This window comes from Condylura cristata, unplaced genomic scaffold (assembly GCF_000260355.1).
Source record: "Condylura cristata isolate star-nosed mole 26May11 unplaced genomic scaffold, ConCri1.0 scaffold00004, whole genome shotgun sequence".
In the NCBI taxonomy this organism is placed as follows: Eukaryota; Metazoa; Chordata; class Mammalia; order Eulipotyphla; family Talpidae; genus Condylura; species Condylura cristata.
Genome location: NW_004567105.1, coordinates 11128407 through 11154525, shown reverse-complemented (window position 1 = coordinate 11154525; position 26119 = coordinate 11128407). Strand labels below are relative to the sequence as shown.

General features: G+C 36.0%; 1 protein-coding gene across 2 annotated transcripts in view; it reads right to left on the bottom strand.

Annotated features, from left to right (window-relative positions):
* Window positions 1-4385: 4385 nt before the first annotated feature.
* CCDC53 (coiled-coil domain containing 53) overlaps window positions 4386-26119 on the bottom strand; it is a 37602-nt gene continuing 15868 nt past the window's right edge. For both annotated transcript variants that reach the window (XM_004675752.2, XM_012735207.1), the window contains exons 6-7: window positions 14993-15057; window positions 4386-4625 (exon numbers count right to left, since the gene is read on the bottom strand). In XM_004675752.2, the coding sequence (XP_004675809.1) occupies window positions 4541-4625; window positions 14993-15057 (150 nt within the window). In that variant the 3' untranslated portion in view covers window positions 4386-4540. The remainder of the gene's footprint in view (window positions 4626-14992; window positions 15058-26119) is intronic.

Genomic DNA, 26119 nt, shown 5'->3' with positions numbered 1-26119 from the left:
AAGCAGTTCAACTGTGTCAATAGGCGGTGATAGTCTCGCAGACAGTGAACCTTTTGGACAGAACAGGCAGTTCTTAAATACCTGTCACCGATGTTATAGAGCAGAGCAAGATGGAACTGAGATTCCCATGTCAAGCCTTTAATATCAGTACAACAAAAATGACTTCATCTGTGCAATTAGTGAACAAACTGTTCCCGCTCATCTAATAGCTCCAGGAGGAGAAACTTATTTTGACTTTGATTTGTCCTGTTTTTCCTGCAGACCGAATGTTGCAACCTTATGTCGACTAACATCTTTTGGCCTAATAATTATAGCCAACGTTGAAAAACTCTGCCCTCAAATTATTAGTGCAAATAAAAGGAGGGAGAAATAAATTAAACCCAACCCTTCCATCCCCATGTCCCATCCCCTTCTGCACCTTAGAAGTTCTGTGGTCAAAGTGTTTCAGTACTTCATCATCCATAAAATCAAACTAAATTTCTGTTTAGTAAATTAACTTTACAGGGCTTTGTTTTACTTCTACTGTCATTGCTTTATTGGCCTGTTTGGGGAGAGTGCATTCCCTAATGTTTAAAACAAGTGAATTGTTTTACTAAGGCAAGGAAACTTTAAGAGCTTCCTTTCTTTACCATTCAGTTTTAGTGATCTAAAAGAAAGATGGTAAAGCTCTCTTTTAGAAATGCATGTCACGGGCCGGTGCTTTTAGAAATGCATGTCACGGGCCGGTGCATTGACACTTCGGCACGTGAGCCACATGGAGGGTATTTTCAAATATTGACATGCCCCAGAAAAATCAGAAAGTGGGTATTTTTGGTCTTAACTTTGACTCTAAAGTGAGCTCTTGATTCCATCAAAATTTGAAAGGAAATATCTAACACCCTTTTCAAATTTACCTTTCTCCTGTGCTTATCTAGGAATCTGGGGGAAATGTCAGTAAAGTTGCTCAGATGATGCCAATTTCTTGTAGGGCCTAACAATCCAGATTCATTCTCCTAAAGTAAAAAAGGGCAGAAAATTAGCAAAAGCTCCCTTAAAAGCAGCATGATAGTTGACATAGTTATGGATTCTATTTTAATTTGGGGGAGACCATGTTACCTAAACAAATTTTTTCACTTCAAAAAGCGTTTCCGAGCCCTCCCTAGTTGCGCAGTGGGTTAAAGTGCAGCACTAAGAAGCTTAAGCCACTTCCACATGAGTTCAATCCCTGCCTGCCCAGGAGCTGACCCACGTGGTGCGGCAGACCTCTCCTGACCCGCCTGCTGCTCCCTCCTTCATCAGTCAGCCTGTCTCTGGCTGACTCTCCACTGTCTCTGGTGAATCCTCTCGCCAACCCCGCACTTCTGTAATGCATAAATAAATAAATTTAAAAAAAAAAAAGTGTTTCCATCTATTTCTACATTTTTTAAAATAGAAGAGTATTTTCCCCCCTTACAGCTGGAGTGACAGATGTAGTTCCACTTTTGTCATGTCATTCTATTTTCAAAAGAGCAAATGTGCTATTAGAGATGCAAGAATACTGACCATAGGGGTGATGGAGGAAGCCCAAAAGCCCATGATGTGTTAATACACCTATTAACAAATTTGAGCTGAAGTTAATATATCCTTCTAAAAGAGAATTTGATTACATGATTTCACTTGTGATTTTTTTTTTTTAGCACTCTGCCTTGTAGCCTGCAAGTGACAGAGCCCATGTGCCAATATTAGCCATTTTTTAGCACTTTCTAGTCTTCAACTAACGAATTACAGAGCTGAACCAGGGCCAGGCTAAATTATTTTGGCAAAGGAGGCATATGAAGCATTTCCTCTAAGGAGAATTGGGCCACTGGGTTAGATCAGCATTTGATGGGCAAACAGCTGATTAGAGATTCTGCTCAAGAACTCATTAGTTGATTCAGTCAACTAAAGGCACCTACAATTTAGGCAGCTCATTGCTCAGGATCTCCTCACCCCCAAACACCTTAGAAATGATGTGGATGAAAGTTAACCACACCAAGATGGGTACAGAAGAGGGTAGCCAATATTTCAGCAAAGTGAGTTGATAATGTTTTTGGCATATCAGTAAAGTGATTAGAATTTAAAGGAAACAAATTCAGTGAAGACAACGCTGGAAGCACACAGGGCCTCATTCATTCAGAAAATACTTACTGAACATCTATTCTGTGTCAGGCTCTGTTCCAGACTCTAGCTTCATTTGAAGGAACTCACATTCTAACTAAATGTAAAAGTCTAAAGCTGAACTTCCACTTATGACCATGATGGACTAACTGGGAGCATATTACCTTCCCTCACTAAGCAACTAAGTCTTTGTCAAAATTGAGGTTAATTTTCAGACATTGGAAATCAATCTGTAGAACAGAGATATCTGGGGCAAAAAAGGGTGTGGGGTAGGGTGGAGTGAGTGCATGACCAAGATGAGCCTGGTGATGCCCCAACTTACTGTTTGATGAGTTTCCAGGTCACTGTTCAAGGAAGAGGACCAGCAGAATTTGATGATCTCCCTGATTCTCTGTACAGTTCAAAGTGCAGAGATACTATGGCAGATGAACTTTATGGGCCACAGAACTGGGGAGAAGAAAGTTTCAAGGAAAGAGAGCTGCACATCCATAGAGAGCTCCTGGAATCTTCAGCTGAGTAACAATCAGTACCAAGATTTGAAAAGAAGCCACTGGAAAGGAACAGGTAAAGCCATTAGGCAAAGTAGAAAGATTCCCTCATACATACAGAAGGGAATAGAGCCTTAGGGGGATACTATCTCAATAGTAGGGTCACATTAGACATAGAGGAAAAACTGTTCTTTCCCTCGAAAACTGTTTCCAAGTAATTTAACTGCATCCTACTGCAAAGCCCCAAAACACTTAAAGGATTACAAACATATCTAATACACCCAAAATGCTCAATTTAGAATGACTAATATTACATTTAAAATTATCAGGTATGTATCTAAGAAAACACAGATCCAAGATGAAGAGCAAATTAATTCAAACAGACTCAGGAATGACTTAGATGGAATTAGTAGACAAAGACAATAAAAGAGCTTTTATAAATATATACCGTATGTTTGAAGAGTGAGAAGAAAGCATGAATAAGACTAAGAGAAATAGAAGCAATCCAAATAGATTCAAGTCAAAGTTCTATAATTGAAAAGTGAACCGAATGTGATTTGCATTAGCAGATTAGACAGGCAAGAAGAACAGCTGAGTGAATCTGAAGACCACAGTGGAAACTCCTAAATGAAACGCAAAGACTAAAAGACTGAAAAGGAAAACTTATTTTCTCTTAGGCATTTCTCAAATGGGTCTCCTCTGCTTCTGTAGCCAGGCTCTTACTTCAAACATACCATTTCTCTTGCGATCTGTTACCCCTATCTTCTGGCTTCTGGTCCTGTTTCTTTCCATCAGGTCTAGACAACAAAAAGTAACATCTCTGAGACAGGATCCAATTCTATCCCTTTCACACGTACTGTTTTTTGATACTTCATAAGATGCTCTCAAATCCAACTCTGAGTGACATCTGCTTTCATGTCAGTGCCTCTGCTTTTACCACAAAGAAGGTAAAAGTGAACACTACTGAAGACACCTTGGCAATGATGTGGCAGTCGTACAGGATTCAACTGTGGGAATTTAAGTTCTTCACAAAGTACGGAAACCAGGCTTGTTTTGTGAAGGACTCGATTATAACAAAGCAGTGTTACAGCATATATGGCATCTGGGTACTTTTTAGAGCACGTGACCACAACTGACTTGCAAACCGGAGCCAGGCTCTGGATCAGACAAAGAAGATGCGCTGAAAGACTCTGCAGGAAACACTGAGAAATGTTACAATTTCAATGCACTAGAAAGACCGAGACATAGTCGCTGTTCTATCGAAGAACAATTTAAATGTGAAGTACATTTTTCACATTTGGGCACTAGCATTGCTGAAAATGACACTTTGCTCACTTTGAAAAACACTGAACTTAACTTCAATTAAATTATTAGCTGATACGAGTACCTGACCTTGACAATATATGAACTAATGGCTACATATATTTATTTTTTAAATATGTATTTCTAAACATTACCAATGAGGACGATATTCATAATATATCTGATGTGACTAGCTCTCAAGTCACAGGAAATTTCAACTTAGTATTACTTTCTGCTAGAAATTTCTTTAACAACTCTGATACAAATGTAAATAATTTTCATGCTAAAATATACACAAAATTGGAAAATTCACTTAGGTTCACTTTTTCTGGACTGTTTTTGATCATCAAGCAGACATAACTTCAATCCAAATTTCCATTATATCCTTGCAATATTTGTATTTGTAGTACCCACTGCACTTTATTCAGACTATTCTACTGTCCTGCTCAGGGTCCTTTATTTTGGAAATAAGACATACTGTGAGGTTATAAATGTTTTATTTTTATCATCGGGGAAGCTTGGTGGTGAACATATGGCCATTTGATTCTTTTATGACTAAGAGTTCAGCTGAGGCTCTCTTATAGAATGTAACTGTATACCAACAAATGTTTATGTGAACCTTATCAAAATTAAGCCTAGTCACTAAAAGAAGATTCACTTTCTGAACTTTCTTCTGTATTTTTTTCACCTTCACCATCTGGCACTGGAGCATCTGGCCTCCTGGAAATGAAGAAAAAAAAAAAAAACTTTTAAGGCTTTTCCAGTTGAAAAAAAAGCACCAACTAACTGTAAGTCGGGTTCATCCTAGAATATTGCTGCTAGTAAATCTGCCAAGCCTGCCTCCTCAACTGAGAGTCTGCAGGGCTCCACCACAGCGTGCTTCTCTGGCTTCTCCAGCACCAGGGGGATTAAGTGCTATTCCTGTGGAGGCCACGGCCCTGTTTTCTCTTGCCAGTCCTCACAGAGAGTGCTACTTCAGCATTTTCTGCTTCTCATTACCATGGAGACCCAACTATAGACAGAGATGCGATTTGGAGAGGTTGGCATGACCAGTGCTAAATCCTTGCAGCTTCCAAGTGTACATGAGGTACAGAAAAGGGAAAACCAGCAGTGGAAAGAAAGGAAAATCTTTCTGTTCAGGAAAACTGCAGAATTTTATAAATGGAAGAGTGTTCAAGAATGGATATTAAGAAATATAGACAACATGGAAACTTTGTGAGGGAGGAGAGACTTAAGAAATTTTTTATTTGCTGAGAGTTTTCATTTATGTGTTTGTCTTTAGAAAATGAATAAAAAAGGCATGAATTGGTAAACACAGTGCCTCGAAGATTTCCTAAATCTGAGACCGGTTATTAAACTCCAACTCTGCATGGATATGCTACCGTAAACCAAAATGAAATTTTAGCAGTGAGGTTAAAACCACCAACTAGATAAGCTCAATAGTGTTTGTGAGCAAATCATTTAATCAATATGGTAGCAGTGTGACTCTACCTCTACTCTAATCATGAAAGTAAATTAAGCCAGTCAAGTATCCTTTTGGGAAAACTACAAAGGAAGGACGAATATAGCTGCTATGTCTAACTAGTTAAGAAATACCAGACTTATTTCTCCCTCAGACAACTTGATTCTTATCTAAAGATTTAGAACACCCACAATAAAAATCTCCTTTGCCACAAATACAATTACTAAAATAGGAAACTATATAGTGTACTCTTTACTTTTAGTTATTAAAAATTATGACTTGAATTTTGGCTTATGTTCTTTAATATCATATCTGGCATGCTACAGGACAGAAAGAAATGCAGGCATTCTCCCTAGCTGTCCAATGTAAACCCACTATTTTAGGTTATGCCTGAGGAAGTCACATGTAGTTCCAACAGTAAAGCCTGACAGCTAATTACAACATTTCTAAGTTTTGACTGATGCTCCATCTGCTTAAAACACTAACATGGGACCATACTCTTCATTGCTTTTCATGAAGCAAGAAGCCCAGAAGCACAGGACCTGAATATTAGGCACATTTTCCCCAGTAAATTTATCTAGGTGGTATCACTGATTTCTTGCGGTCTTTACCATGTTAAAAAGGAAAAAAAAAAAAAAAACCCAGAGGGAATTATTTGAATGCCACATCGAAATTATATTAGTATCTATGGCAACTCAAACAAATAAAACAATATACACAGCTTCCTTAAAATGTTACTCAGGGGTAAATGCAGCTGATATCTGGAAGGTAATGAAACTCTAGAATTAATGTGTATAACCCAGTCTATTTGGGTTCAAATGGGAAGATATTTAACCTCTCTATACCCAGTGACTGTCTGGACTGTTGCAATGATTAAAGTGAATTACTAAGTGTAAAGTACATTGGTTAACACCTGGCACAAAGTAAGCATACTAAAAATTTTACTTGTTGCTGTCATTATCATCATCATCATCATGTGTTAATATTTGTCAGAAACTATACTAGGTGTTAGAGATTCAGAGATGGTTAGCAAATAGTGCCTGCTCTGAAGAAGGTAATATTTTAGTGGTGGACATAGAAATGCAAGTAAAGTGTTATATGGGACAATATATAGAAAGTATAGTTATACTAACCATGCTTGTGTGAAAAGTAGTTCACTCTATTAGGGTTAGTGAGAGAAGACTCCAGAGATGGAGATTCTGGGGAAGGGTATTGGGGTATGAATTGGTGTTTGCCAGAAACAGAAAAGGTATGAATAAGGGGAAATAAGATTGTTTTAAGTTAAGAGAATAAGTGGGTATAGTACAGCATTTGAAAACTAACTCACTTGGTAGCTATGGAATACAGTCTATTGAGGTGAAACAGTAATGAGATCACCCTGTTGGTTAGGAGCAACAGGTGATGGTAGGGAGAGGTTATAAGAAATGTCAAGTTTTCTCTGAAATTGTTCAACTAAACTTAGAGTTCTTAAGTATTCATTCATTTATTTTTAAGATTTTTATTTATTTGTGCATACAGAACTGGGGTACAGGCCAGAGGCTCAGGGGCGGTGAGAGGCTTCACCAGAGACAGAGTGGGGAGCAGAACAGGCAGATCGACAAAGTACACTGCTGAGGGGAGCAGTGGGCGGGTCAGGAGAGGTCTGCCGCGCCATGTGGTCACCTCCGGGGCAGGCGGGAATCGAACTCATGTGGAAGCGGCTTTAGATTCTCAGTGCTGTGCTTTAACCCACTGTGCCACCAGGGAGGGCCTCATTTATTTTTTAATTGACATCTAATTCACATGTAAAACTCACCATTTTAAAGTATATAAATTAGTGGTTTTTACTATATTTATCATGGACAAACATTACCACTATCTAACTACAGAATTTTCATGACCCACAAAAGAAAGTCAGTAACAGATATTCTCCATTTGCTTTTTCTGTAGCCTCTGGCCATGACTAATCTAATTTTCTGTGTCTATGATTTGTGAATTGAGGACCTTTCATCAAAATACAGCTGTAGATATTCAGCTTTTGTGTCTGGCTTCTTTTACTGAACACAATGTTTTCAAGGTTCATTCATTTTGTAGAATTTATCAGTACTTTTTATACTGTTTCATGGTAAAGATATATCAGTTTTTGCTTCTCCATCCATCAGTTGATAAAAATTTAGGTTGTTTCTACTTTTCTTGATTATTATGAACAATGCTACTAAGAACATCTGTGTTCAAGTGATTGTACATCTGTGTTCAAGTGATTGAACATATGTTTTCAATTTTCTTGAGCACATAGGGAATTGCTAGGTCATATGGTAATTCTATGCTTAATTCTTTGAAGAGTTACCATCCTGCCTTCATAACTAGACACCATTTTAACACTCATATGAACAATGTATGAGCATTCCATTTCCACATATCCTCACCAACACTTGTCATTATTGGTCTTTAATCTTTTTTTTTTGGTGGTAAAATACAAAAAATGTAAAATTTACCACCCAGACATTTTTAAGCATACAATTCAAGAGTGCTACGTACATTCACACTGTGATACCATAATAACCATCCATCTCCAGAACTCATTTTCAAAAATGAAACTCTGCACCCATTAAACAATAGCTCCTCATTCCACCGTTCCTCCATCTCCTTACAACTACTTAACATACCTTACTCGGTAAACTAGAAATAAGAACTGTAAAGTCTTTTAGTATTTTAAATATGTATGTGAATCACTAATAAGTATCAAAATGTACAAAGTCAAAAGTATATTCAGGCTGTATCATGGATATGCATTAAAAATCTCAATCTTAATGGTTACAAAAAAAGCACTAACTTAGTAACTATAATCTTAGACAAAGTATCAATAATATTTTTCCTTTAATGATTATATTTATTCATACAGAACTGGGGTGCAAGCCAGAGGTGCAGGGGCAGTAAGAGGATTCACGAGAGACAGAGTGGGGAGCAGAACAGGCAGATCAATGAAATACACTGCTGAGGGGAGCAGTGGGCAGGTTAGGAGAGGTCTGCTGCGCCATGTGGGTCACCTCTGGGGGATCGAACTCACAATGAAGTGGCTGCAGCTCACTTGCAGTGCTGTTGCATCCTAACCCACTGTGCCACCAGTAATATTTTTAATAAAAAAACCAATTTTTAGAAAAGTTTAAACTTATTTTGCTAAGTCTAAGTCCTCTTAAGAAGTAGTTGTTTCAAAGAATTTACTGGGTTAAGCTCAACTAAGACAGTCAAAACCTAGGAGAAGGACAAGCGGGTACATATCATACTTTTTACCGTACCAGATGCTGAACATATTTTTGAAACCCATCTTTCTCCCATTTATGTGAATTAAATGTGGTTGTCAACCACATCTCGGCTGTCCTCATCCTTTCTATGTGCCTTTTTGTGTTTCAGCCACATGACCTAAATCTGACCATTCACCGGAATCTTCCCTTGTGGAGAGAGGTCAGTTCAAGGGTGGGGTGAGAATTTAGGCAGGGCCAATGATAAGATATGAAGTATAGGTTATGGAGACATGAAGTATAGGTTATGGAGAAGAAGGGACTCTTTACACTCAATTGGCAAAACTGAGAAGCCTCCAATTACTTAGTTTCTAGGAGGAAGATCATCAGTAGGAAAAAAGTAAGTTTTATGCCACGGAGTAAAGGTGGAATGAGGTGAGGGGAAAGGATTCCTATCCAGCAAGCTAGCCAGCACTCATGGCACTCTGCCTCTGATTTTGATTCTCACCTATGCGTGTGAATTACTTTTCTTTTGCTTAAGTTAGTTTGATTTGGTTTCTGCAGTCCTAAACATGAAAGGAGTCCTAAAATACAAATATCATTGGCTTAATTTGTTTTCATTAAAGAGAGATTAATATTTGTGTTTAAAACCACAATCACTTTTAGGACACAAAACCATACAAACATTCTCTGGAAAAACGTTTATTTATATAGATAACCAATTAAAAAACATTTTTCAGTTTCTTTAAACTTAAAACCTCTTAATTTAAAGTAGGATTAAGTGCCAAGAACATTGTTAGTAAACATAGTGCTATGTAGAAGGTTGTGGAGAGAGTATGGTAGTTATCATGCAAATCATAATAGCTAGTAAGAATATTTCAGCATTACATGCACTACAACTACATACACTTTGGTCTTTCTTCTATGAATGTCCATCAAGACAGGCAGAGCCTGTCCTTTGTTGGTAAGTAGATTCCTGCAACAGGCATACAATTTAATGCTTACTGTCAGACAGACCAAGAGGCAGCTGTCACAGGTAAGAGGCTCTTACTGTTGAGTGTGGAGTCCTTCACTTCCTTCCCCAGCTGCTCCCCTCTCTCCTACCTGCTAGCCATTGGCAATCCACAGCTGCTTTTTATCACCACCTCTTTAATACTTTTTTCCTCTTCCTACTCTTGTGATCTATTTCTCCAACAGTAGACACTGTATCTGGACACTTTTTCCTGACCTATACTTTCCAGTTATGTGCCCTGCAGTTGAGTGGATCTCTCTCTCCAGGGGAACCCAATGGTTAAATGGGCACTTACAATGAATGGAGATTCCACTCAACATAAAAAAAGGAAAAAACTGGGACCAAGAAAAGCACATGTTTGGAATTGTCTTGTTGGGGAACTGAAGTCTATTCTGTTCTCAACCAGCTGAAATCCAATATTCAGTCTACTCTGTCGTGTAGCAGGAAGCAGACAAAGATTGGCGGCACATAATTTGCTTAGTGGGCAGAGAAATCTACTGGACATATCACAAATATAAGTAACACAAAGGTTTCTTGCTGTCTAGGATCCTTTTAGTTAACACTAGTGAATTTTCTCTGGTCTCAGTGATACGTAGGCTAAGGTGCTTTTATTTCTGGAAATCATTAGGAGTGATCATTCTATGGTCTGGAAGGAGAGTATAAAAGTATGAAGGGCTTTTGAAGAGGAATCTGGAGGACAAAGCCAACTAAGCTGGTTCTGTTCAAAGCCTGCTCAAAGTAACTTGAGAACAATTACATGCGTCCCTTAGCACAATCTATCTGCTGTAGACTGCTCTCTCCCACTTAGAATAAGCGTATTACCAGTTGAATTTCATTTTCAGTGATCTGTTTTTACAAATGTAAATATTTTGTATAAGTTAAGTATGTCTGTTGAAAGCACAATGGTATATAGGCAATTACAAGTCATGATACAAAAGAATGGTGAATCCAATCATTTGAACTTGCTACATTTTTCCATTGATACATTTGTAAATCACAACCTAACATATGGACATTTACTGTTTGTCCAGCTATGCTAAATATGCACTAATATCACTCTATTACTTAGTGTGAACAACTCTATGGTCAACTGTTTCCTTCCCCCTCCATTTTACTGATGATGAAACTGATAAACAGAGAGATGAGATACTTAATCCAGGGTCATATAATGAGATACTAAGAATGTGAACCAGAGTAAGAAGACCATCTCTTAACATGAGCTACAACTACCATGAATTTCCTAGCGTGTCAATGGTAAGTCAGAGACTAGTGTATGTATCCTGGAGTAGTGAAAGTGGTAATCATTAGATAATAATGGTAACCTTAGTTCTGGAACACAAATGTAATACAGAACAGGATGAGGAGAAACTTTTATTCTTTTTTCTTTTAATAGTAAAATCTAGTCACTAACAGAAAGAATTTATAAGGTAAGCTTACCTGTTCTATATTTTTGGATGCAAAATTAAAATGGATTAACCTTTAAATTTTTCATTTTTATGCCTTTATTATTTCCCAGTATGAGTGACAAAGGTACTCTTTCATGTATCTTTTTATTTCAGTGGCACTGGAAACTTATTTTTACAAACTAGCTAGGACTAATTTTTGGTTACAGAAGTAATATTGCCATATTAAAAAACTCAGATATTAAAAACAGTTAAATAATCATTTGGTAGCAACAAATACTATTTATTTGATAGTTATGGGACATTTTTCAGTTTTATATATTTTCCCTAATTTAACAATAATAAATTTTCTAGCAAAATAGCCAGGATTTTTTCTCTTATCCTGCAAACTGTTTTAGCTTACAATTCTGTACTCTCAGCTTCCAAATTTTTATACAAATAAGATGATTAACTAATGTTTTTTTCTAATCAGTATTTATTTCTTTATTTCTATATCAACTTCAGTTTTGTTCTGTGCTCAGTATACAGAGATCTAGACTATTTCTTCTAACAATTATGATTCTGACTTTAAAGATTTATTTATTTGTGCATACAGAACTGGGGTACAGGCCAGAGGTGCAAGGATGGTGAGAGGATTCACCAGTGGGGAGAAGATCAGGCAGATCATCAAAGTACACTGCTGAGGGGAGCAGCGGGCGGGCCAGGAGAGGCCTGCTGTGCCATGTGGGTCACCTCCAGGGCAGGCAGGGATCGAACTCTTGCGGAAGTGGCTTTAGCTTCTTAGTGCTGTGCTTTAACTCTCTGTGCCACCAGGGAGGGCCCCCTAGTGCTATTTATCCAGTCATCTACTTTTGGGCATTTGGGCTGCTTCCATGTTTTTCCAATTGTAAATAAAGCAGTAATAAACATGGGGGTACAGGTATCTTTTTCAATCAGTGCTTTTGTGTCTTTTGGGTAGATACCTAGTGGGATCTACCAGTAGGTAGATTGCTGTGGGATTGCTGGGTCGTAGGGAAGCTCCATCCCTAGTGCTATTTTTAAACTGTATTTATATTTCAAAGGGAAAACTACTAAAAGCTCTTGGCTGAGATTTTCAATAAAAGTACACTCTTTTCCTTGGGTAGCACTTTTTCTTTACTTCATGATGTAAATTTTTTCTCCCAACACACAGATCCTTAACTTTTATGTAAGCATGATTCCCAATGACCCAGGACCATCAGTGAAGGCAGCTGATTATACCAGACCTAGCTAAAACTCTTGGAGCTGGTTTACTAGTGGTGGGAATAGGTGCTATGAGTCACTCCTGCTCTAACGAATACCCTGTGTGACCAATGGCATGTACTTATTGAGTAATGGATCAGAATTCAGGTTTCAGGTTATGGCTGAGAACAGCTTTTCTGTAAGACAATGTTAATTGTTACTGGAATTCTTGGCACCAGCTTGCAACTGAATGTTTCTCCACATTTACAGACACTGGCATGACTGTAAAGTTAACTAAGTAAGATGTATCTAGAAGTGTTGGGAAGTGCTCAGGGTTCTCCTGTTAGTCATCCACTGATTTTTTTTTAAGGTGGTAGTTATTTAAATGGAGCCTTGAAGAACATGAAATTAGCCAGATCAATAGCGGGGTGATGGAGGAAGTTCCACAGAAACCAAAGAAAATATTCAAGGAAACCAGAGGGAATAAGAAAACAATACATTTGGAGAACTGCAAGTAGTTTCTACAACTGCATGAGGCAAGTATGCAGGAAAAGTGGCAAGACATGAAACTAGAGAGAATCTGGGTTGATGATAAAACCATATATATGCAATTTAAGATGTTGGACTACTTTTTGAAGGCACAAAGTCACAGAAAGATCTGAGGCAAAAGTGAAGTATGAAGAGATTCACTCTGGCTTTAGCAAAAGTTTGAAAGTGAACAGAAACCAGTCAGAAGTGATTATAGTAATTCAGGTGAGAAGTATAGAGGACCTGAATTATATAGCAATGGATGTGGAAGCATGTAATAAGAAGTGAGAATAATCAAAATTAGAAAATCATAGTGACATAGTAGGGGGTAGGGAAGAGATCTGAAAGCAAGGACCTTCAAGTTGCTAGTGTACAGGTAGCTGACTGAAGCAAAGGATTATGAAATAGATTTAGAAGGGGCAGGGCATGAAGTGGAGCCAATAGGGGCAAAGGTGCTGAATATCCAGCAGATGATTGCTTATAGGACTACTACTTTTCCATCTACTACATTTTTTTCTAGGAAAAAAAAATCACCATTTTAAAGATCATTTAAACTGCTATTATAGGAGGTCTACTATGTATTTCCAGAAACAAAAAAAAAGAGGATATGGGTAATGTTGAATATATTTATAGCATATATCCCAATGACCACCAAATGGATTAAATTTGTATACTCCACATTAATAAATATGTCATAATCAGTCTGCTTATAACATGTGTCAGATACAATTTCCAGAACAAATGCAAATATCCTGGAGATGCTTAGTTCAAATTACCAACCCATATAATTTTTATCTGAATTGTTTTCTACTTAGATATATACTATTAGAAATCTGTTCTTAAAGATTTTAAAGTATTCTTAAATTTTATATTTTGGAAGATAAATTGTAAGAAAAAGGTTGGTTTGTTGTATTTTGCCTCTAAAACACATGCTTTCTCAAACTGAGAATCAGGAAAAATTCAAAGTATACTGTTAGTATAATATAAATGCTGGCTAACAGAGACGGCTACATTGGGTGAACCAAAAACCCACCTGGAAGGATTCTTTATGACTATCTAGATACTTGCAAAAGAAACTAGTTCTGAGTAACCCATTAAGATATATTTTATCTGGGCCCTCTCTAGTGGCACAACGGCTTAAAGCACAACACTGCCAGCTAGCCACAGTTCGCTTCTGTGTGAATTGGATCCCCAGTCCTGGAGGTGATCCACATGGTACGGCAGACCTCTCCTGTCTTGCATGCTGCTCCCCTCAGCAGTGTACTTCATAGATCTGCCTGTTCTGCTCCCCACTCTGTCTCTGGTGAATCCTCTTGCCGCTTCTGCATCTCTGGCCTGTATCTCAGTTCTGTATGCATAAATAAATAAGTCTTAAAAAAAAAATGAAAACATCTTTTTTTTTTTTTTAAAAAAAGATATATTTTATCTAGGATGAACTATGGAGCCAGGTCTGCTTGGATGGAATAAAAAATTCCTTGGGCTCTCCCTGGTGGCACAACTGTTTAAAGTACAGCACTATGAAGCTCTCTGAAGCCATTGCAGCACAAGTTCGATGCCTCGCTAGGGAGGTGACCGACATGGTGCGGCAGACCTCTCCTGACTGGCCTGCTGCTCCCCTGAGCAGTGTATTTCAGTTGATCTGCCTGTTCTGTTCCCCATTTGGTCTTTGGTGAATCCTCTCAGCCGCCCAACACCTCTGGCCTGTGCCTCAGTTCTGTATGCATAAATAAATCTTTAAAAAAAATTCCTAAGCAGCAATTTTTCAGCATTACCCAAAAATAACTTTTAAAAATGTACATAATCCATTATCTGGTTTCATAATAACCATTAATGTGGAATTAGAATTGCTTTATGCTATTTATTTTCTAATATGACTCAATTTAGATGACAGTAGAATTTATTTCCTACATACTAAGATCTTAAATGAAAAAGTAGCATATAATTTTAAAAAACAGAAAAATAATTTTAAAAAGAGGAAACATGGGGGGAGGGGGAATCATAGCACCTCTTTTGATTCTAATACCAGGAACAAATTGCCATCCAACCTACCTCTTTTGGATACCTAGATTCATCCCTGATCTACTGAAACCACTCTAAAAATGTGCTAATGCTAGTTTAGTAGCTTAGGATAGATTTTTCATTTTTGTAACAGAGAGATGCTCTTTTAAGATGATTTCCTCAACCATAAAACACTGTATAGAGGAATAAAATATTTTTATTATAACTGATAAAGTCAACATGATTATATCAGAAGAATTACTTACTCAAGAAGATCTGGGTTGAGTCCTTCCAAAATCATTTTGTTTCTTATTGCCATCACTGGAACACCCTAAATAAAGGGCACAAGACAATGCAATCATTAAAAATGACTCCTTTATTTATATTATAAAAAAATGACTCCTTTATATGTCTCTACATATTCCATATAAAGTAAGACCTTTAGATGCCTCATTATCTGAAATAGCTCTTAGTTATGCTTTCACATTAGTATGGGTATAGCTTTCTGAATAAGACTTTTTTTTTTAAAAAACTAACTTAAAGGAATCAGTGCCATCCACTATTCCATAAACCCAAATTAAATCACCTGCGCATATACATTACTAATTCTATTGTGTAGAAGTCAGATGTCATATTTTCACTCTTCTGTATCACTAGAATAATAATCAAGTTGATAACTGAAATGTTTAAAGCCCAGCTGGAATGATATAATAACAAATGTTTAGCAACAGGAGTGTCTTTTCAAATAAAGATTTCAGAGTTTCTACTGTTTAGTATGGATACGTTAATGTTTTTTATATGTGAGTGGTCTAATTCCATTTGAACACTTGAGGCACTAAGTTCAAACAGGATTCAAGAACTCTCTTGAGACTACTCTATATATCTCCCCTACAATAATACAAATGATAATTCTAGAAATTTTTAAGTTGCAGAAACATGAAAACATGTGAATCTCAAAGTTAGGAGTAATATCAAAAGAGCATAAAAAGGACTATATAGTATATAACTCAAAATAATAAGTATAAATTTACTTGAAAAGGAAATTAATTTGATGGATAAACATTTGTTGAAAGCTCACAAAACTCTAAGATGTAACCAAGTCTTTTTGCCAACTCCTTCACACCATCCCAAAAGAAAAGGAAACAACTAACCTGAGACATTAAGTTGGAAGACCTTGCTTAGCTAACCTTCAAAATAAGTGTCACTGTATTTTAAAAGGTTGTACACACAGATGGGGTGCTCTTCCCTCCATCCTTCATTGCATGTGAGAGGAGGGATAAGCTGAGACATGGTTGAAAAAGCTCAATCTATTGCTGATGTACAATCTTCTGTTGGTCTCCCATGTCACTAGCCAGTTGTAGCATTCAGTTTGAAGTTATGGCATAGAAAAGGTCCTTCAGATACCCGTGTGTTCCAGGTCAGAGCCCTAATTGGAAGTTTCTAGGCACCAACTTCTTTTCCTTGCAAATGTCCCTAAAATGAGTACCTAGCCTCTGGATCTCACAGGATGGTTAAGAGTGAATATACTGTGGCTAGCAGTAAAATTCTGAACTCACAATACAACACTTCCTATTGTGGAATGCTTTACACTGAAAAAAATTAATCAGCCTCTGCCCTCAGGGGTACAGTTTAACAGATGTTAAAACAGATGATCACAATACAGTTGTGAAACTTAGGAACGTCCTGCATAACAGGCAACTGTACATCCAAGGAAAGCAGACATAGTTGAGAATCAGCAAAGGATTCACTGAGGTGAGTCTTGAAGATGGGATAGTAGTTTATTTAATGTGAAAATCACAGAGACGTAAAATATGACTAATAATCGTTCATACATAAGTTTATCTCAAACCTACTTTTCAAAAGCAAATAAATACTTGCCCAGAAATCTCCCTCTCCCATAAAGTTGATTTTACTTTACATTTCATACCATAAAACCTGCCATTAAGTCCAGGCAAGCATGTGTGTTATAAACCCAATATAAAGTTTTTAAAGTTAATGACCATGTATGTTTCATAGAAATGATCTTGCCAAATTAAATTCAGACCATCATTATCTGTAATCCTTATCTTTTAGTCAGAAAATACAATTTTTAATTTTTACCTTGAAAAATTTCCAGTTATAGAAAATGTCCTAATATACCTTACCATTATCTTTTGACTATGGAGGAGAAAAGATTTACATTCTCTGCAGTTCGCAAGATTGAAAGAGGTTGTGAAAGACTTTTATTTAACATTTATAGATTCCCTGGAAGACACTGTCTCAGGAGAAGTAGCAAACTAGATAGTCATTTATAAGCCCATTTACATATTTATTATTATAACTATTAAATGTATTAAAAACAGCAAAATGTAACCTGTTAAGATTCAGGTACTTAAAGAATAACAAGTAACAAACAACAAATGTTGGTGAGGATGTAATGAAAATACTCATCCACTGTTGGTGAGAATGTAATTTGATGCAGTGCCTATGGCAAACAGAATGGAGATACCAGAACAAGATAAAAATGGAAATACCATATGATCAGCAATAGCACTGCTAGATATTTATCCAAAGATTCAGTGAAAACACTAATGTGAAGAGATTTACGCACTCCGATGATCACAGCAGCATTATTCACAACAGCTAAGTTGTAAAGCAACCTAGCCCATTCATAATAAATCTGCGATATACACTCAATGGAATACTACTCAGTTATTTAAAAAGATGAAATTGTACCTTTTCAGATAAAAATGGATGGGCCTGGAAGTGATTATGTTAGTGAAAAAGTTAGAAAGTGAAAGATTGATGCTGGATGGTTTCAATTATTTGTGGTATATAAATAACCAAACCAAATCAAAACAAAACCCAAACTGACAAAGCACAAATGATTCTTAGACTCTGAAAAATATCCTTTTTAATAGAGGGAAGGGGGAGGAGAGAAGGAGAAGATAGGGAAAGAGTGGGAATAGGTATGGGAATTTTCGAGTCTGGAAGATGAGTTAAATGTGTACTTATGGAGATATGAGAACCTCCCCCCCCAAAAAGAAAGAAAATACTTCCACTTATTACAAAGAAAAAATAAGGAGAGACTCATATAGTTATATGCATCCTAAATAGTAGATGGATGAAAATTAATAGCACTATTACAGAACTTTCTTCAAAACCACACTCCTGACAGCAATATTATTTCATGACACAATCTTTAAGGCATTCTCAAAAGGTAAATATGATAGGTTTGAAAGACAAAGAAGGTAGAAAATAAAACTTCAGAACTTTTTCTAATTTATTAAATTTAATAATAAACACGGTGGGGGGAGCAGTTAACTTGCGTAGGGGTATGCAATGTGAACAGACTCAGATTTAGAAGAAAGCAAGCAAAATAAGAGCAGTAACTCTTTCAAAATACACTAACTGGAACTGAGACTTGAGAGAATGCTTTTAAAATAAAATTTACTTAATTATTTAATAATAAAATTATTTGATTTTAATAGTAAAGGAGGAAAGCTAACTACTTGAATGACAAGATTAGGAATTTTACTTGACAATTCAATGCCATTTAACTAGTGTAATAGGGAAAATTTAGGAACTTTAAACATTTCCTAAAAACAAAACCAAACAAACAAAACAAAAACCAATGAAGTACTAAGAAGGAATAGGAAAAAGAACAGAACTCTGCTTCCATTAACTATGACTTGATGGTATGAGGTCTTTCAACAAACTCAACTATGCTGTTTATTTATTATACCTTAGCATAATCCACAGGTAACATTGGAAAGGTTATACAAATAAGTTGAAATAAGTTACAAAGTGGAGAAAACAGAAGGGAGGAGAAATGAGGGTGACAAAAATGTTTCCTAAAATATAGGAAGGAAAGTACATGTGGGGTGGGGTGTGGAGGTGAGAGGAAGCAGTGTGTGGGAAGGGAGGAGTGGGGGACAGAGAAGTTGATGGAATTAGATAAACTCCCTAGTTTAACATTAGTTTCATGGATTTGGTTATAATTTAAGAATAACAGAAACCTGAATTTATAAGTTCCATACTTTACTCTTAGTTTCTCGAAAATAGTTAGATATTAACAAAATTATATTATAATAAAATATATAATATAATCTCATACCCTATTTGAGAACTTTACTACTATCGTCACCTTAATACAAAAATCTCATAAAGGTTAATGCAAAAATAATTTCCTCTGTGCTCCAAAAGATTTCATTTCAAGGGTATTTGCTGCTATGTTTCCAATGATGGTGCTTAGAATATTTTTTTTTGCTATATTCTTCCTTAGGGTTTAAGGAACACAGCCTGGTTTGTTAAATATCAAAAAGAAATGTCCAATTTTTGATCTCTAAGAGAGAAAGCTACTGGTGGTCTAAGGAGGACATGAGAGACCTCAAAACTGAAGTCTACTGACTGTGGGATTATTTTTGGCAAGCGGGAATGGCAGTTTGTCCAACATAAGTAATGAAGAAGAGAGAAGGCAGCCATAAGTGTGAGGTTCCAAAAAATCACGTCTGTATTTGCGTCACTGGAGAAAGTGTGTAAAGAAGCCACAGTAATGAAATTATGATGGCAACACTAATAGTTAAAGACTAGTTTCTTCTATCACAAAAACTTTTTGGAGGGTAACAGGATTGCCAATATTTACATTTGTTATTGTACTATGAGAGTCAAGCTAGTAAAATTTCTTTACAAAGCATGTTGCAAGTTTTCTAAGGTTTTAGATTAGGAGAGAAAACCATCTTATTCACTTTAATAAAGATAAATGACTTTCTTTTATAAAATAACAAAAGTGCTCCTTATATTTTAGAGTCTTTCCTCTCAGTTTACAAAGCTTGAGTCACAACAATCAGAAGAGATGGAAAATATGAAGCTGTTTTTTTCTTAGATCAACAATAAAGAAAAAGATCTATTGAGTTAATAGGTGAATAGTTATTATTATCATTATTATTATTTCCAGGGAGAGGAAATAAATGAAGCTTTGAGCTAGAAAAAGAAAGGCAACCAGCCCTCTACTCAGGCTCTTTTTAAATTTTAACTTAGTGAAATGGATACAACCATTTCTCTGTCTTCTGCTTTTCAATAATGCTACCTTTAAAATACCTACACTGCAATTTATGAAATATATTAGTAGGGTACTTATCAGGATAAAACCATCAGATAAACTAATCTATGTAAGATACTCATTCTAGCACTGTTGTCTCACCAAAAGTTATTAATTTGAACCTAAATATGTGGACAACAAAGTGCCCCACAGATTTTAATAGCCCTATACACAGTGGGTTCTATGTTGCTAACATTCAATCATTCCTTTTTCAAGGATTTTCTCAAGATAACAGTTTCATAGTGACAAAATATTTTTCACTGACAGCCCATGCAATATTTAAAAACAAATGATGGCGCAAATCACGTGAAGAAATGCACAAACAAGACAATAGTTGTGATCAGGAAGTTGGCCAGACAGTGATTACTTTTTTTTTTTTAAATACAAAGTAGCTTCCATTAGCAGTTCTGCCCATGACTTTTAGGAATGGGAACTAAGGCTTGGTTATGTCTATCATGAAAAACCTTTGAAAATCATTTAAAAAAGCTAGATATCCATTGTTATAATTCATAATGGAGTTACAACGGGGTTGATTTTTCCCTCTGGATATTCTTTTACAGTGATAGGTATTAGGTGTTAAAGACCAAACAAATGTGGGGAAGTTTCTAGCAATTTGTAGCTTATCAAGTATTTGTTGATCATAAAGAATAATTTGGTGTTGTGGAAGACTCATTTTCCTCCCTTTATGATAATGCAAAACAATATCTAAAATTTAAAAACTCATTTTGATGAACTTTAATGCTGGACCTCATTGTGAATACTTTAGCTATGCTGCTGCTTTGCTATACTTTATTTCACTAAAATAGTATTTGTTCTTTGAAATGTATTGATTAGAATTTTCTAAATTATGCTTTTATTTTCTAGAAATAAAAACTTTTAATTAAAATAATTTTTATAGTAAATCATTTTGGAATTCATTACTTAAATGAAAAGCATAGTTATGTAATAAGTTCAGATGGCCTCCTGTTGAGCTTTTGAAAATATATTACTAATATGTACCTATTCAAGAGAATTTAAAGAAGTATCTTCAAATAAGTTATGGAGAACAGAAATCTTAGCTGTGAAGATAATTCTGCAGATTACAATTACAGAATATTCACTTTCAAACCAATAGTGGTAATGAGTTTGAACTGGTATATTAGGAGTTTCTCATTCAATAAGCTACAAGAGCCAACTATACCATGTAAAGAGAGATGGCCACGACTAGGCATTCCACGTGGATATAGACCACAATGAAGTCCCTGAATCTGTTATCAGTACATGGTCTAACCAATGAAGTGAATAAAATTCATTTGTGAACTTGGGTTAAGAAAGGAAAAGTTGGGATGCTATATTATATTATGAAAAACTACGATGTTTTGTAGTTATGTCTGGAGATATTTTTAATTGCAGTTATTAAGATAAATACAAAATACATAGATATCTTCAACTATAGAAATACATCATTTTTCACTTGTCTGAGTAAAAGTCAATATTTTGAAATCTACTTTATTTCCTTTAAAAACATAATATATTAGCTTTTTCTCCAAGTTATAAAATACTCCTTCCCAAACAATTAACTTATAAGTGATGTATATTATCGCATCTTACATCTGTGCAAGACAAATTATCTTCTGCACCAGGGCTGTCCACCCCATTATGAAAGCTTATACTATCTGAGATCCTTGTCAGAATCTGGTGCTAAAATGCTTTCTTCAAATTGATGGTTTCTAAAACTTACATGATGCTTTTCTCCCACTTGAGGTGAGCCATTTCCTTAATATAGTTCATTTGCCCCTCTTGGCTTTATCTTTCCCCCTATTAATTAACAATTAATTACTTTTGGGGCAAGAACTCAAGTTTACAGTAGTCAAATAACCTACAATTCTAAGGAGATTGCCATCAATGATGTAGTTATTCTTTAACGTGGCTGATATTTCTAAAACCTCCTGAGGATTACTGATCAAAACAGATTTTCCAGACAATAAAAGCACCATAGCTAAAAAGTTATGGTTAAACAACTGTTCCTGAAAATGAATTATTCACAAATGAACACTTTCATGGCAAGTACATGTCATCCAAGGACAGACATAATGAAAAATATGTGACATCAGCACTAAAATATTCTGAGCTGTATGATTATGCCCACAGTAGTTATTAACCAAGAAAACAGGAGGAATATATAGGAATCAAGGTAGGTGATGTACAACTTCCAATTTAGCAGTAGCCCACACTAAGTATTTCTTCCAGTGTTTCAACTCTATCAGGAAAAAGCAAGAAGTTTAAATCTTGCTTTTTAGCAATATCATTTAGTGTGCTCTAACAAAAAAGTCTTTATAGAGATCAATATAGTAAAAAATAAACAAAGAAGAGCAAATACATTATTTAAAAGCAAAACTTTAAATGTGTACAGAGTATGACTAGTTCTGAGCTCCCTACACTTTCAAGGCTATTTGGGAAGAGTTCAGAAAGCAGCCACAAGGTTAAAAAATCATTATTTGTAAAGCTGGCATAAGAATTCTTCATACAAGTTTTCCTTAGAGGCTAGTTTACTGACTTGAGCAGAAAATAAGTACTTTTGGTAGCTTTTGACAAAAATACAACAAAACTGAACTGCTTCTTGATTGTCCAGAGACTGAGGCCATAACAAAGATAGGTAATACTTCAGAGCTACAAATTAGTGGCTGTTGTTGCTTTCTACTTTAAGGGGTATCTCTACTCATTTGATAGGAGATAAAATGTGGAGGAAGGAAGCTAACTATGGTCACTTGAGTTCCATATATTATGACTCAGTTACTACTCTAAGATCAACCATTCTTTTACGTTTTGCTCCTTTCTTTTAGTTTTAGTCAAATGGACCTGGCTGACCATTTAGTTGATGGGAAAGATAAAGTATTTTCCTCTCTCAGATGAGATTGGGCACATTCTGGTATGGCCACAGAGAGTTTGTCCTTTGATTTTTTTGCAGTTGGCTAAATTCTGTAATTGATTAAACATACAAATATTCATTTGCAGCTTTACCCACACTCATATATGTGGGAAATCAATCCTTATACATGCATCTTTTACCTTCAATGAACAGTGAAAGGTTAAAACACCACAGAAGTTATCTCCCTTAAACTTTTATGTACTTAAAAATACCTTGATATTGATTAGTAAACTTTAGGTATTATAAAGGAAGCAGGACACATACTACTATTATAATACCTAAAAAGATCTTTAAAAATGTAATGAATAAAATAACATAGTTATTACACTGAACTCTTACCAATGTCTTCCAGTCCGGTACATGTGAACCAGCATCATATGAACCATCTTTTGCCTACACTGTTGACCAGTGATGAGGAACCTATGCTGGAATTTTCTAAATCATGGAAAGTCACACTGGGGTCATATGCCAAACATGATTTTATTGCCATTAATTACTTAAAAACTGCACCTCATCTAAAAAGCATTTTACTCATGATTGATTGGTCTTACTGCGTACAAGGTGTATAAATTCTTAATGAACATCTTTAATAATCAGGTGGAGATCTTTATCCTTAGGTAATGGAAGTCACATTTCCCCAGGCCAACATCCACTGTTGGCAACAGATGCATCAGAACCACCAGAACCAAGAAGATTATTCAATTCGCATCTTAAGTCAGCCAAAGAAAATAGAGCTTTAAAAATGTCTAAATGTCCAAAGAGACTGTTTTGGCAAATATGGTTTCAAAAAATACAAGTCATTAGCTTCTTAATGTGGAAGTCGGACTTTCCCAATGCACAATTTATTACTGGCAGAGGAGTCACCAAATTCTGCCAATAAAAGGGGGAGAATTGTTGGAAAAGTGATCTATGTACACAATTCCAGTTAAGTTATAAAAGCAATATGTAATTTAGTAAAGGCTTGTGCTACACTATTATGACAACAAACATTAAATCAGAATCAATTATCTGCCACATTTGGAACACAACAGTATTACTCACTGAAAAACCTTGTATAAAACTTGCTTAAAAAGGGAAAAAAGTTAGAAAATGCCAGCAGGTGTTCCAGGAACATTCATTAAGAATGAGATCCAAATTTGGGGATCAATTAATAGATCATAAATATAATGAGAACTTCAAAACTCAGGAAAAACGAGGACTCAAGTGGTGACATGACCTGAACAAGGTCACAAGAATGTATGACAAAGCTAAGCAACTGTACTGTGTTGCATCCCAGAAGTACAGAGTAAAGATCTGGGTGTACTCCGGCTAGGCACTCAACTGTCACACAGAGGATCAACTAATTTTCTAGAACTATAATCATTCTTCTATTTTACAGAGGGTCGTATCCAGGAATGACAGAAAATAATATAGAAACTAACAAGCTTATTTCTCTTCAAAGTGGTACTTGTGACACTTGAAAGATTTTGTCTGCTTCAGTTCAAAGGATTTTATATTATTGAAGCAGTTCTAATTACCCTGACTTTAGGATAGATTTCAAGGTATGTGATAAGCGAGGAAGGGCAAATACAAAAGCAGTATGCACTAGGAGACAGGACTCAGAAGAAGAAATTTTCATGAAGGCTATTGGGGAAAATAAAAATTATAGTTTATCTAGATATTCAGGAAGATAAAAAATCTGCATATATAATCTGCTGGACCCACTACATGAGTAGTAACCAAATTAAAGGCTTTTATACTACTGAAGAAGCTGTAAGGGTTTGAGAAACACTTGTGTACTCTCAATTTTACTGAGAAAATAAAACGGTTCTAAACAATACTTAGGGAGAAAAGATTGTGAGATTATGAGAGGGTTGAAGATCCAGTAAGTATTAGGAAGCTACATACAATAATATGCTTTGGAAAAGACAAGACACTCCACATAAGTGTGATTATACTGTAGGCAGGAGTCACAGCATATGGAACAGTCACTCATATTATTAAATAAAAAAAAAATCTAAAGGCAATTGAAAGAAAAATCTTATCTTTAGGAGGTGAGAGAACTTCTGGTACTGTTAATTCCCTTTTAAGGGTACAGAAATGGTTATTTGGAGATCTTAAGAAGGATTTTATACTGTTGTAAGTTTAGTCATCTTTTAGAAAAAGCAATTTTTGAGATCATACAGTCTTCTTTTTGTTAATACACTTCCCTAATTATGGAATATAGGATTCTAAAACAGCTTTAATAACATGCAACAATGTGTACAATGGATGACAAATTACTTAAAGTACTAACAAAGGGCTCATTTGATGAATATTGCTGGTCGTTCTCTACATTAATAAATAAAATGAAATTTTGAATAGTGGGTAAACATGAGACACCTTAGTCATCCTCTGAAGTTGAGAAAAATGGATATTTTAGTGAAAATCTACAATTTTGGGAAAAGGAAATACTTTCCAGTACTGATGAAGTAATTCCTCAGAAGCTACCCTCTATTTAGCTGGGATGAGATTCTTCACAGGAAGTAGTCAATTTTGTTTTTCTATCTTTATGCCTTTGAAAACTATTCTTAGTTACTCAAGAAACTGAACTACCTTAGCAGAATGAAGACTAACAGAAAATAGGAAGGCATTTCACCATCCTGGTGTAAAGACATACCAAACTATCTAGATTCTTCCCATAGAAAAGATGGAAATTGAAGGATTTCTCTAATGACTTCTCACTTCTGTGAGGCTTTTTTTTTTAAAAGATATATTTATTTATTTATGCATACAAGAGCTGGGATTCAGGCCAGAGGTGTGGGGAGTGAGGGATGGGTTTCTGGATTCACTAGAGAGAGTGGGGAGCATAACAGCCAGATCCACCTTAATACAGTGTTGAGGGGAGCGTAGTGGGAGAGACAGGAGAGAGCTACTGCACCATGTGGGTCAGCTCCCTGGCCAGGGATAGAACTTGTGCTGCAGAGGCTGTGGATAGCTTCATAGTGCTATGTCTTAACCCCTTGTGCCACCAGGAAGGCCCCTCTCCCCCCACCACCTCAACTACCCCCAGGCATTTTCTAAAGCATGTGGTATGTCATCTATTCTTCTATTTAAAGTTCTAGTTTTATAAAGATATGTATGGGAAACACAATTAACTATACAGATGTTGATGAAGAACAGGTTTTTTTAAGACTATAGGTTTGGTCTTTTTTTAAGGTTTATTTATGCATATAGAACTGGGGTACAGGCCAGAGGTGCAGGGGTGGTTTCAGAATTCACCAGAGACAGAGTGGGAGCAGAACAGGCAGATGGATGAAGTACACTGCGAAAGGAGCAGAGGTCTGCTTGCCATGTGGCTCAGCTCTCTGGCCAGGGATGGAACTCAAGCTGAAGAGGCTACGGCTAGCATCACAGTGCTGTGTTTTAAACTGTTGCACCACTAAG